The sequence below is a fragment of the Semicossyphus pulcher genome, unplaced genomic scaffold (genome assembly GCF_022749685.1).
Source record: "Semicossyphus pulcher isolate SPU_LCO1_2020_fin unplaced genomic scaffold, fSemPul1.0.p SCAF_12, whole genome shotgun sequence".
Classification (NCBI taxonomy): domain Eukaryota; kingdom Metazoa; phylum Chordata; class Actinopteri; order Labriformes; family Labridae; genus Semicossyphus; species Semicossyphus pulcher.
This window is the reverse complement of record NW_027211626.1, coordinates 6,062,602-6,075,481: the sequence shown is the minus strand read 5'-3', so window position 1 is coordinate 6,075,481 and position 12,880 is coordinate 6,062,602. Positions and strand designations below refer to the sequence as shown.

At 41.4% G+C, this 12,880-nt stretch overlaps 1 protein-coding gene across 1 annotated transcript; it reads left to right on the top strand.

Moving 5' to 3' along the window:
* The first annotated feature begins 1,621 nt into the window (after positions 1–1,621).
* On the top strand, positions 1,622–9,711 carry tmem72 (transmembrane protein 72). The gene is made up of 5 exons (XM_069659339.1): positions 1,622–1,697; positions 5,783–5,849; positions 6,888–6,959; positions 8,039–8,178; positions 9,272–9,711. The coding sequence occupies exons 1-5, from the start codon at positions 1,622–1,624 to the stop codon at positions 9,709–9,711; spliced, it is 795 nt and encodes a 264-aa protein (XP_069515440.1).
* The last annotated feature ends 3,169 nt before the right edge of the window (positions 9,712–12,880 follow it).

The window sequence follows — 12,880 nt, the reverse complement described above, 5'->3', positions numbered from 1 at the left end:
TTCCGACACTATCCACTGTCCTCTCTCTCCCAATAAAGGCATAAAAGGCCAAAAAGAGAAGAAAAGGAAAAAGTACCAGGGACTACTTTTACGGGGTTTAAAGGCTCCTCCAGCCTGTTCTTGTCTGCATTTCCAGAAGATCTAAAGACCTGTGAAGCTGAGACAAATTAGCAGGTAATCGACCAATAACAAATGTTCAGCGCTGCAAGTCCCAACTCAAAAGTCCCTGTATAGGAAGTATAATCCATGAAGCAGGAACTTTGTATCAATAGTAGAAACACACTGAGTACATCCTGAAGTCCCTAGTTCCTGCAGAAAGTTCCTGCAGTTAAAGGAGCATCAAAGTTACCCTGATTCATCCTGAGGGGGGTATTACTGTGTGTCCATGCAGTCAGTGTTTGCCATGCATTCTTTAAGACACATGTCAAAGAAAGGTCAACTTTTTGGTTGCAAGTTATAGTATTATATTTGACATTACACATCTAACATTTTCCGCAGCACCGCTCACACACACTCATTGTCTTTACCATAAATGCCACAAATAACCGGAATTCTAAGCCGGAAACAAATGGAACCAAACACAACAGTGTCTTTGTTAGAGATTTAGGGAGATTTATGTAGCTTACTTTGGCCTCTACATGGAGTCATGGTGTGTCTGTGTGTGTGTGAGTGTGTGTGTATTAGCTCTGTGACTCTGACTGCTTGTTCCAGTCGGCCTCTGCTGTGCCCGAACAAGCTTACACCTCAGCTAAACGATTACGTGGGCTCTTGTATTTACGCCCGTGTAAGTGTGTCAAAGGGTCTCTGTCGGCTCTTGTCCCATTTATCCCACATCCACCGCGTTGTTCCACTTTTCAACAAGTGCACAGAGTCAGTTCAGGATTAAAGTCATTGGAAGTGGAAACTCCATTATAATTTTTCTAAGTATAAAAACACTGCTTTATGTGTACGTAAGCTGCAGCCTCCTGCATGAGCCCTCGTTCTTGTTGAAACACTGTTCCGATACGTGGATGCCAAACTGGTAGCTGCATGTGCGACTGCGGCCTTCAAAATAAAGTGTAACTGATGGTTTTGTTACAGAGTCAACCAAATCCTTACAACAAGATGGAATTACACAATGGAAAATATGAGGATTTTGCATGAAGGGGAGCAAATAACTTCTAAATCTGTGTGTATAAAGTGTGCATGAATGTGTGTGAGAGAGTCGGCTTTTTATTAATTCCTCTCTGATAATGTTTAACCAGCTCCAATGACAAATGTGATACAGTAAACAAATGACCTGGAACCGAACAGTTTCACCTTGACGTACAAGGTGGATTGGGAAAGCAGCTGAAAGTGGTGTTGTTATTGAGTGTGTGTGTGGTTGTGTGTGTGACTGATTAGCAGTTCATGGAGCGACGGGGGCACTGAGTCACAAACCTTTCAGGAGTAAACCCGTCCAGTCTCAGAGCCTCTGCATCATGGGGACGTGCATTTACCAACTTTTTCTACCAGCAAACATCCCTCCTGGATGGAGAACAATCCATCCAGGATGCTACTTTAGTAACTTCTAGGTCATAAACTATTTCAGATAGTGTCAGTGAAGCGTGAAGGTTACATCTTTAAAGCGTTCGAGGCCATCATGGGGAATCCAGAGAGCGCTTGGTGGATCGTGGTGGAGTTCGCCTGCAGGATTCTTGGTGTTTCTACAGCAACAGGTAAGAAATAAACACAAACAGAGAAACAAAACTAGATTAACGTGTGTATTGTTTCAGCGTGGGTGGGATTTAGCTCTTTGGACACACAGGCACATGCACAACAGACTCCAGATGCTTTCTCTGCAGTCAAAGCGAACAAATTATTGTAACAAATATTAACAAGGACTTAAAATTCAACTTAATTGGTCTGGAAGTGTATTATTTATGCACTTAATCTTCTGCAAAGTGTTGCAACCTGTTGTTTAAAGCTGATTATTGTCTCTTTGTCTGTGATGAATTAGCTTTTGTCCCACTAAATCTCCAACTTTTTTAAGCCTTCATGCAGGAGAAGCGTTTTCCAGCTGGGCTTTTTAAGGATTTCACAAACCCACAATGTTAGAAGGTCAGACTGTGATGTTAGTCGAGTGTATTCTTGACTTCTAAGAACAAAAAAGCACCTTTTGGCTGATATATAGCGCATATAAAAACATACATGATCATGCATAACCTCTCCAGTGTCGTCCCTCTTCCTGTGTTCCCCTCCTGCACACAGGGACAGATTGCACGCAGCTCTCTTAGCCACATTAAATCAAAACTGGGGGGAATAGCTCTCTCGTTGCTGCCTGTTTCTTAAAATATGGGACCCCCCCCTCCTTCACTTTAAATTCAAACAGCTGCAGACGCTGAACATTTACCGAGAGACATGTGCCTTACATCGCACCACAACCAAGTCTCTGCCTCCAGCTGGGTTACTGAGCTGATGTGTGCACAAGCTGTGATATGTTTACACCTACAGGAGCCTTCAGTGCATTGTTTCTATACGTGTGTGTGTGTTTGTGTGTGTGTATGTTTATGGGATTTCTACGTGTGCTACTGTCTCGCTGTCTGTCTGCCTCTGTGTGGGTTCTCGTCACAGACAAACATGCTGCGGGGTGGTAGCACACGTATATGTTAACATCCAGCTGGCCTATATGCAGCGTTAATTCCTCTCACACTCTATAAACTACCAGAAACCTTTGAGCGACTTTCCCCTTGATTTCCCTCCGGTGCAGATTCTATCTTTGAGTTTCTGGGTAGCATGACAGAAAAATAGCTTCCATGTGTGTGGTGGCGATTACCACCTAACCATGCTAGCCTCTTTTATACCTCACAGGGAAATGATTGGTTAATAAAACAGGCTTCTCTTTATTTGTTGAGACTTTGTTTCACATTGTTCCATTTGTGTACAATTGTGTTTTGCTGTCAGCACTTAGATTTGGCGACTACTCTCCTTCCTTTCCATCCATTAGGCCTATACAGCCAACAGCTGGTTAGCTTAGCTTAGAAACTGGAAACAGAAAGGAACAGCTACCCTGGTCCAGCGCAAATGTAACCGACCCAACGGCACTTGTTGTGGTTTGGAGGGCCAGTAACTTCCTGATGTCTCAAACTTTTACAACCGATCTTGCAATATCAACAAAATAATGGGAATTTACTGTTTCTGTTACTCTACATTGCCAAGAAATGCTCTGGCACCCAACCCTTCATAAAGTGGCAGCTTGTTGTTGACAAGGTAAAGTCAAGCTAGCAGATGTAAGGTGTGAATAGGCAAGCTTTAGATTAGCTAATAGGTAGATTCTGTTACCTTTAGACAGACCTAGACTAGCTGTATGCCTGGTTTCCAGTCTTTGTGCTAAGCTAAGCTAACTGGCTGCTGGCGGTAGCTTCATATTTACTGCACAGGAGAGTGGTAGAAATCTTCTCATCTAACTCTTAGGATGACAGCAGATACGAGCCCTGAATGTTGACTCTTCCTTCTAATATTGGGAATTACAGAAGTATCGATTAAAAGTGGTGTGGGCAAATTTGGAGACGCTAGCAAGAGTAAGCTACATATTGAAAATATCCAACCCAGAAATGACAAAACCAATTCTACCTAACACATGAAGATCGACTGTCGTCTCACTACTGGTGCAGGACACATCTACGTTGTCATCTTTAACCATATCCATCTTCCTTCTCTGCTATTCTTGTGCAACTAGCTTGCTAGCTTTAACTTGAGCCTTTTGTGTAACGAGCGCATCAACAGAGTCGGTAGGTAGGTAGCAGAAAGGTAAACAAATCAGTGGTTGGACTTATTACAGGCCTGGACAGCCACAGATACTGGATTTGATTGCATTTGATAGACCGTTTGCTGTCGGGATGTGAAGAGCATTTAAACAAATATAGCAAAGAAATGGAATCTAAAATTCAGTGTATAAGACGCACTTTTAATAGCTTACATCATTTTTCATCTAAAAAGAGGGCTGCGTCCTTAATACAGGTGCGACCACTTTAGTAACATAAAAAGCTTCGTCATGATCGTCAGTGCAGCCGCCACCTTCTCAACAAGCGACGTTACTGTAAGCTGAGCTCAACTACTGCACCGCTAGCCAACAGGATTGCAAACTCGACATGACGAACAGATGGGAGGCTAACGTGTGTGTTTGTGTGTGTTTCAAATGAAAATAAATTGAAATACTGTTGAAATAACGTATTCAAGCTTTTATTTATGAATAGCTATAGAAAACATTTTTCTCTCAGGGGTACCCCAAAAAAAACGACTGCATCTTATATTCCTGATTTTACGGTAAATGTGACGCCTACCCTAGCTTAAATCAGATTAAATCACTTTATTGATGTCTTGAGGAGAGTTTTTATTGACTTTTCCGACAGAAGTAAGGTCAGAGGTTAAGGGCAGCTGTAGAAGAGAATTAGTGCTCTGCTCAAGGGCACTGCAGAAAGACTGATCGTGCAGACAAAGAGAAATAAATCTGCATTCTTCCAGCTGTGCAAGTGTGTGCTTTCATTAACATGGAGTAAATATAGATGTAAACAAATAATTAATACAGTTCTGTATCTTTTATTCCCATAATTAATTTCCTATAAGTCAAAATATGTAGCAGAACGACTATCAACAAACCTTGAAGTCTTGTGATCACTTCAAACACACGTAGTTTAACTGTCGTGATCCTGCTCTGTGAGGGTCTGCTGTGTTTTAAGTGTCCACTCAAATAATTTAACCGGCCTGCCAGCAGTGATACGGTGATTACACGCATGAGTTAGCTATTAGCAACATTTTGTAAACATCACGGAAACAATTACAGCAATTACTTTAATAAAGTGTTCTTTAGACATCTTAATGTAGTGCGTGTCATCGGTTCAGTTCTGTCCCCTTAAGTTTGGGAGAGCTCAGGTCAACTCCAATCAGTCTGTGCTGCATGATGAGAGGAGAGATGGTTTTAAAGCCAGGACTCACAACTACAAGTACAGCTACAAGTAAGATTGAAATTACCCTAAAAGAATCAGACCATGATTTACACTTACACACCAGAGTTTACACAAGCTTACCTTCTACTGCGACCCTGCCTGCAGCTAACTTTAGAACCATGAAGTAAGTCTGACATCTGGTGGACAAAATCTGCTCACCAGAAACTCCCAGAATAAATCAGAGTCATGGTTAATGGCCAAGTAGGTTCACACATACAGGTAATGTGTCTTTGTGTTTTTGGTGCATCACAGCAAACAAGAACAGAAGCTAGGAAACAAAGTAAACAGAAGTACTCTTACTGTCAGTACACTTAAATAGAATAAAACAATATACTTTTAAGGGCTGCACTGTGGTGCAGAGATTAGCGCTGTCCCCTCACAGCCAGAAGGTTCCTAGTTCAAATCCCAGTTTGGACATAGTGGGCCTTTCTGTGTGCAGTTTGCATGTTCTCCTCGTGCATGTGTGGGTTCCTTTCAGGTACTCCGGCTTCCTCCCACAGTCCAAAGACATGCTCGTTAGGTTCATCGGTGGCTCTAAAATTGCATGTAGGTGTGAGTGTGCGTGTGAAAGGTTGTCTGTCTCTATGTGTCAGACCTGTGATTGACTGGCGATCAGTCCAGGGTGTACCCCTCCTCTCGCCCACTGACAGCTGGGATAGGCTCCAGCCCCCCGCGCAACCCCGAACAGCAAAAGCATTATAGATAATGGATGGATGGATGGATATACAATTAAAAGAAAATAAAAGAGTCTTACATGAAATATGTGGAGTTGTATAGTTTGTAAATAAAAGAGAATTATGTTTGTGTTTCCTTTCCAGTGTTGTGTGCTGTTGGAGTGGAGACTCTGCAACAAGGAGAATTCAACAGCCTCGGCATCTACTTACTGTAAGTTCTAAATTACTGCTTGTTTTAAATCTGGCTTTTATTTTGGAGTAATGTTACAGGCTGATGTTTTATTACATTGTTTTTAACCTCTGTGTTTATTTTGTCTTATTTTACTGATTTTTTTAAAGATTTTGTTGCTTTTATTGTTGTAATTTTTTAGCCTTGCAAAATTGAATCGATGGTTGTCAATTTTAGTTCAGATGCTCCGTCTGTTTGTTCCTATATGAAGCACTTAGGGTTACATGTTTGTATGAAAGGTGCTGTATAGATGTAGATGAGTTGAGTATGTAGTCGACCTGCGCTGTTTGGTTTTAATACCTACTAAAGCATCTTGACTCCGGCCTACTTCACAGTAAATTGCTGACATTCCTGAGTTACTTTTAATATGGTTAAGAATGTGTTGCCTTAGGGCTTTTAAAAATAATCACTATATTATACCAGCCGTCATAATCACTCATGCATTTTATACACACACTTGTAAGGAGCTTTAGGGAAGGACTCAGAGGGATGAAGCGAGGTGCAGAGGGCAGAGAGGAGATGAGTCCTTCAGTGCTACTTCTTATCATCTCTGAGGCTCGAAGCCAAACTCCCACAGAGCGACAGGAAAACATCTCCCAGAGGAGATCAGAAATGCACAAATGTTTATTTTGTCAGTTCACACAAATTCAGATAAAAGCTACACTCACACGCAAAGAGAAACAGGCAACTCAGCGATAACTCTTCAAAGAGGGCAGAGTATGATGAAGGTTACTCTATTTTTCTGGTCCACTGCATCAGATGGTTATCAGATTATTTTTATAGAAAACAGAGAAGGGGACATCAACTGATCAAAGATAAACTTCACCACATGAAGGCGATACAGCTTGTTTTTGTTTATGACTGGAAAAATCCTCTCACTACCCACATTTTCCACATTAGAAATTGCAACCTTCACCCACAGCGCTAGATTAAAATACACAGAAGCTGACATACTTAGCTGTAGTTTACATAGTTTGCAACCAGACTGTATTGGATTCATAAACTTATTTCTCCCTCCAGCGTGTCATCTGTTGGCATCATGTTGTTCGAGCTGGCCTATTTCCTGGACGCTCTTCTGTTCATGTGTTTGCCGTAAGTACACAACACTCTGCTGAATCCTCTGCAGCATGAATGCACATATAAAGAAACACAGACGGTAGCTTCAAGTCTCACTAACTGTGAGCTTCGTCAGGTGCAAAGCAGGTCCAGAAACCAAAATCTAAAGATGGATCATATTAGTCTATACTTTATAAAAGAAGGGGACGTAGTGCCTTAAACCTGCGTTCTCTCTAATGACCAGCAGGGGGGCAGCTCCACAGGTTTCAAAAATAAGCCAAATCATATGATGAGAATTGATCTTCATCTCAGTAAACATTTTCCAAATGAGTTTAGCTTCTCAGTCACTAGTTTCAAGCTTAGCATAATTAACATTTAAAAAACTCATCATTTTTCTCACACTGGTGCTCTGTGCAGGCCTCTGTCTGAAACGACTCAGTCAGCTCTGTCCCTTTAAGAAACCCCACCCCTACAAGCACACTTTCTTCTGATTGGCCAGCTCTCCGAAGCCTGCTGAGGCTGCACTTTGTGATGGCACAAAGTGCAGTGTGTAGTAAAAACTGTGTGAAACCTGGCGTTCACAGCAGCCTGCAGACTGAGCTGAGAAGCCTGGGGATTACTTCGACATTCTTTTACCTTACAGATTTGAAACTTCACCCACGTTTAGTCTGAGCATCCAACATTGTAACATCATATATATGTCTTAAATTGTGACACAGCATAATACCCCCTCTTTAAGGCATGGCTGGTGATTGAGAAATTACTTCTATGCCCTCCTGTGAGCCAGTATAGGTCACTTCTGGCTCCCCAACAATAAAAAAAGAAAAGAAATGGAGGCGGCTAAAATACCAAATATGGAGCTTCTAAAGTGTTCACAAACCAATGGGCAAAGAAACAGTGGCTACACCCTCTTCTGTTATACAGTCCACGTGTCTGCACCATCAGAATCCACATATTTGGCTGTCTTTACTTCTAAATAGAATCCAGGATTTTCAGAGCATGACTTTCACTCTTTGTTTGTATAAAGGATTTGGTAGAATCAGCTTTAAATTGAACCAGGCTGGCTGTTTGCATGGGAGAAAGTTTTTTCTTCTGCTTCCTATTTGTCTCCACAGCTGCCCCCCAGACTGGCAGATCTTTGTGCTGTGGGGGAAGATGGCTCACGTCGGAGGCTTTCACAAGTTCCTCTACTACTCCATCATGTCAGTGGTCTGCTTCCTGCACCCTGTGTTGGTGTGGCATGCAGTTATCCCAGGTAAAACAGTGCCAGCAGATACAATTATACGACAATAAGTTCAGACCAAGTAATCTTAGTGGACAAGAGACATTCCATAAGGGCTGATATAGAGTACAACTGCACTTTTTAGGATGTGTATCGCTCTGACTACCGCTAATTAACATTGAGGCTAACCGTCTTAAGCTGGTACATCAGAATCACACAGGCCACCAACGCAACTGTCAACAGACTCTTATTTCACTGGTTTATAATCAATGAAAACAGAAATACTTGTACATAAAACAAAGTAGCTGGTCTGCTGAAATCTGTAAACACACACAAAGTAGCCAGAATGCTGATAATGTTTATGTGTTGTTTGGTACCAGTCCAGTTCCAGTAAAGATGTGTTTGCCACTTGTGTAGGCTAAGCTACATGGGGGATTAAATAAACAAAAAAATAATAATCTGTTGTTACTTATTACTTTTGACTACTATATGCCACTTCTTGAACTGTTGCATAAAAGCAGTATCACACTGGAGGTTGTGCTGTTGTACTGAATATCAGCACGCTGTGTTTGTCTTTAACACTTGGCGTACGGCCTCACTCCTATGACCGATAAAGTATTTCCCTCTCAATTTCATTAATCGAAAGTATAAAGTAGAAGAAAATATTTAAGTAAACATACTTAAAATGTATTAAAGCACAGTACATGACTGTTACATAACACCTATGAGAATAAGTATGTTGCTATTAAAGCAATATCACACTTGAGGTTGTGCTGTTATACTGAATATCAGCACGGCTTTGACACAGCCGTACTGATATTCAGTATAACAGCACGACCTTGAGTGTGATATTGCCTAATTGAAGTAGCATTGCCTTTTTTTAGCAGCAGACATTTTGACTATCAGGAAAGTCTCAGGTGTAGATGATAACATTAATGATGGCTCTGGTCTATTCAGCAGCCCTAATAAGCCATGACATGCTGACAGTGACCCAGCATGCACAATACCAGGACCTTAACACCAAAGCCGCCATTAATGTCTGCACCTGTACTTTTCCCAATCTAACATGCTATAACGCATTTTGTGTAAAAGAAGTGCAGAATGAGAATATATGTTCTGATTGCAGGGATGATGCTCCTAGTGACGGCCTCTTTCAACTTCATACTGAGCAAGAAAACAAAGAAGAGTCCCAAAAGGCCTCAGGAGAGCCGCAGCGACCAAAGCCCGACCACCGTGTGTGTGACGGAAGGGGCTGCCTCGGACAACACCTCTATCTCGTTCCTCCACGTGCTGATAGGACGGAGAGGAGCGGGACCGGCTCTCATGACCAGAGACCGCTGCCTCGGCCCGGCTGAGAGAGGAGAGAGCGAGCAGGCGATGCTGGAGCTGCAGCAGACGACGGCACCTAAAGACACAGACAGAGAGAGGAGGAGGTGGAGAGAGAGGGGACTGATGTGCTTCAGAGGGAGGGAGGAGCCGGTGGAGAGAGAGATGGAGGAGATGGACGGGTACTGTGAGCCGGAGCCAGACACAAGCTCAGACACTGCTCCTATGATTACAGACTAGAGCTCCTTAAAGATACGACACAAAGGAAAGTAATGTATTCATACTGACTGCAACTCGCTGGTGCTACATTCTGCAGGACTGCAGGACACAATTTTAGAATGTCTGACCCGCCAAAATAAGAGTTTTAAGCCTTTTCGAGTGTTCAGTGATAGGGTAATGTCTATTTTATATAATAACACCACTTAAATATGAAGATTATTAGATTTTTTTAATGAAATCTTCGACTTATTTCTATATCTTGCACTTAAAAAAGATCTTTTTGTACATTACGATTCAGAAAAATTAAGCATTTGTCTACATGTGCACGTTATTGGCGGTTTTAAGACAGATTGCCTATTTTTTTTGCAGATCCAGCGCTGATTGACAAGCCGACATTAATGCAGAACAATCCAATCCACTTACTGCAGCATGCATTATTCATGAGGTCATAAATTAGATCAACTGTTTCACTCATTCAGCGTCAGAGGAAATAAAATGTGGCTCAGAGAGGGGCAGGCATTGTGCAGGTGCGTGTGCTCGTCTCATTCAGGTCTCGTCTTTGTGTGTTTGTCGTGTGTGAGCGGTGACCATGGAGACGGAGCTCGGGGAGGAGTGGTCATGTATTATGGTGATGAGAAATAGATCAGATTAACCACGAGAGCACCACCATAGGCTTACAGTTCAGACATTTTTCAGACAAGAAACAGAACGTATGTGTTCATTTTGCAGGACTACACGATTCAAATTGTGTTTTTATGCATTATGCATATTAAAAAGGTTTGTGGATAAGACAAAAACTCTATAAATACCCTTTAAATTAGCATGTTTGTGATATAAAAGTGAGCATGAGAAGACTGCATTAATGTTTTTCCTTTTGTTTTATCACACTATCAAGAATTCAGTTCTGCATACACACATTCTTTTTTCAGCGTCATAAATCAATGCAGTTTTGTTCTGTCAACAAACGCACACACATTTACACGCATTGCATACACTGTATTCCTCATCCCTTTGTTCCCTAGTCTGTGGATACATAACCGTACATAGCCTTAAGAGGCAATCTCTGTGCAGCATCAAAGCTAAAGAGAGAATCAATAAAAGCAGAGAGCCTCATTCATCAGTGAGAGCTGGGGTCAGACTGCAGACACACACGTGGTAACACACTCACACATAAATAGCCTGTAGGTTAAACAACCAGTCTGTTCATGACACACATTACAACCCCAGCAGCTACGCGGTGTCGTATATTCTTTCAGTACAGACATGTGGATCCTCTGAAGATGTTTCATGGGGAGAACAGGGAGTCTTTGTCCTCGCTGGCCCACAGTCGGAGCCGTATTATCCTCGTTACAATGATTTCTGCTCAATTAGCAGCACAGTGACCTGTTATAAACAAAAGAGGGGAAAAGAGCGTCAGAGTTTCCAGTCCGCTTCCTTAAATGTTCCTGCAGCTTTGTCACATCCACATCCTTTAGCATGAGCTGTTCTCAGAGGGGGAAGTTATTCAGCTGCTGGAACAACTTACTTCCTCTTTGCAGGTTAGAAATCATAAATCCTATTCAGAGAGACAGACAGAGAGAGAGAGAGGGAGAGAGAGAGGGACTTCCTACAGTTACAATAGTTTCCTAGACGGCAGGTCCAGGCTCAACAACAGGATGGTGAAATAAATCTTATCAGCTCACATGTGCTTCTTCCTTTACCGCTGAGCTGGAAAAAACAGGCTTCAGTGGAGGCTCTGCTGAAGGAATTTCTGATCACCTAATAAGACAGACACAAATGTAGATGATTATTCTTTGTATAGTTTTTTTGTGCCGTTTGATTTTATTTGCTCAAATGACAGCTACATAAGACAAAGCATAAGCAAAAACAGGAAGAGGTTAAATGCAAGAAACACAACAAAATATAAAAAGCATCGCAGTGGTTAGCGCTGTCGCCTCACAGCTACAAGGTTCAAATGCTGGTTCAGACGAAATGGGCCTTCCTGTGTGGAGTTTGCACGCGTGGGTTCCCTCCTCGTACTCCGACTTCCTCCCACAGTCCAAAGACATGCTCGTTAGGTTCATTGGTGACTCTAAAACTGGCCGTAGGTGTGATAGTGAGTGTGAAAGGTTGTCTGTCTCTATGTCTCAAGGGTGTACCCCGCCTCTCGCCCAATGACAGCTGAGATTGGCTCCACCCTGGACAGGATAAGCAGTATAGATAATGGATCGATGGATCTTAGACGAACAGTGATATTCATAAAAGGATAAAACACTCTAAATCAGAATTTTTACTAAATTAGACCACAAAGGTCAGTAAAATCCTTCAATCATCTGTCCATAGAAAAACAGAAAAATAATCTTATTTTAAAATATAACCTTTTGTACTAAGAGTGTGCAACAATTTGTGGTCACTGTACAGGATACATATGTAAAGGAAAATGCAAAATGTTGAGAAGTGGTTCTTTGTACTGTTTCACAGAAACTAATCAAAGCAGCTGCATGAACATACAACTCATTACATTACAATACATCTCCAAATATTCACAATAAAAGTCAAAACAAGGGGATTTTAAATTAAATAAAACACAACAAAATATAAAAAGCAAAGAAGTAAACACTAAAACACAACCAAATTATACTAACTATGACCAGAAAGGTCCATCAGGTCCTTCATCTTTTTGTCTACAATAAAAATAAAACAAAATGTAATAACTAGAATTATGTTTTAAAACATAACATCTGGTTGATTATTTAAAATGTTTTACTCAGAGTTTGCAGCTGTATGTGAGCAACAGTTTTTCTTTCTTTCTTTTCTCTTTTTTGCATTTTTGTCTGTTTGTTTGTTTTATTTCTGCATTTATGTCTGAATATTCTGTAACTCCACCAACTCCATCATGTTTTTCATGTATTGTGAAGCACTTGTGTTGTCATCCCATTTTAACACAATAAAAGAAGAAAAAATAATGTATTTCCTACATCCAAAATAAACATGTCAATATTTGTATATTTGCATGAAACACATATATGTACACATTTCATGTGACCTCTAACCTGAGTGTCCTGGAGATCAAAGGTCAAACTCACAAATTCTTTGGATTTTCCGGCTGATTTTGTTCTGTTTTTGTGCAGTGAGGACCAGATTTAAAGACACTTGTGTGACAGATGAGACTGAGGCACACACGGGCACCTTGATCAGGAGGAGAGAGGTA

Bases quoted from the DNA above. Each gene is read 5' to 3' on its own strand.
- tmem72 (XM_069659339.1), top strand. From the start codon at position 1,622: ATGGGGAATCCAGAGAGCGCTTGGTGGATCGTGGTGGAGTTCGCCTGC. The intron at 6,960-8,038 runs GTAAGTACACAA...TTGTCTCCACAG, and splicing joins CTTCTGTTCATGTGTTTGCC to CTGCCCCCCAGACTGGCAGA. The intron at 8,179-9,271 runs GTAAAACAGTGC...TTCTGATTGCAG, and splicing joins GTGGCATGCAGTTATCCCAG to GGATGATGCTCCTAGTGACG.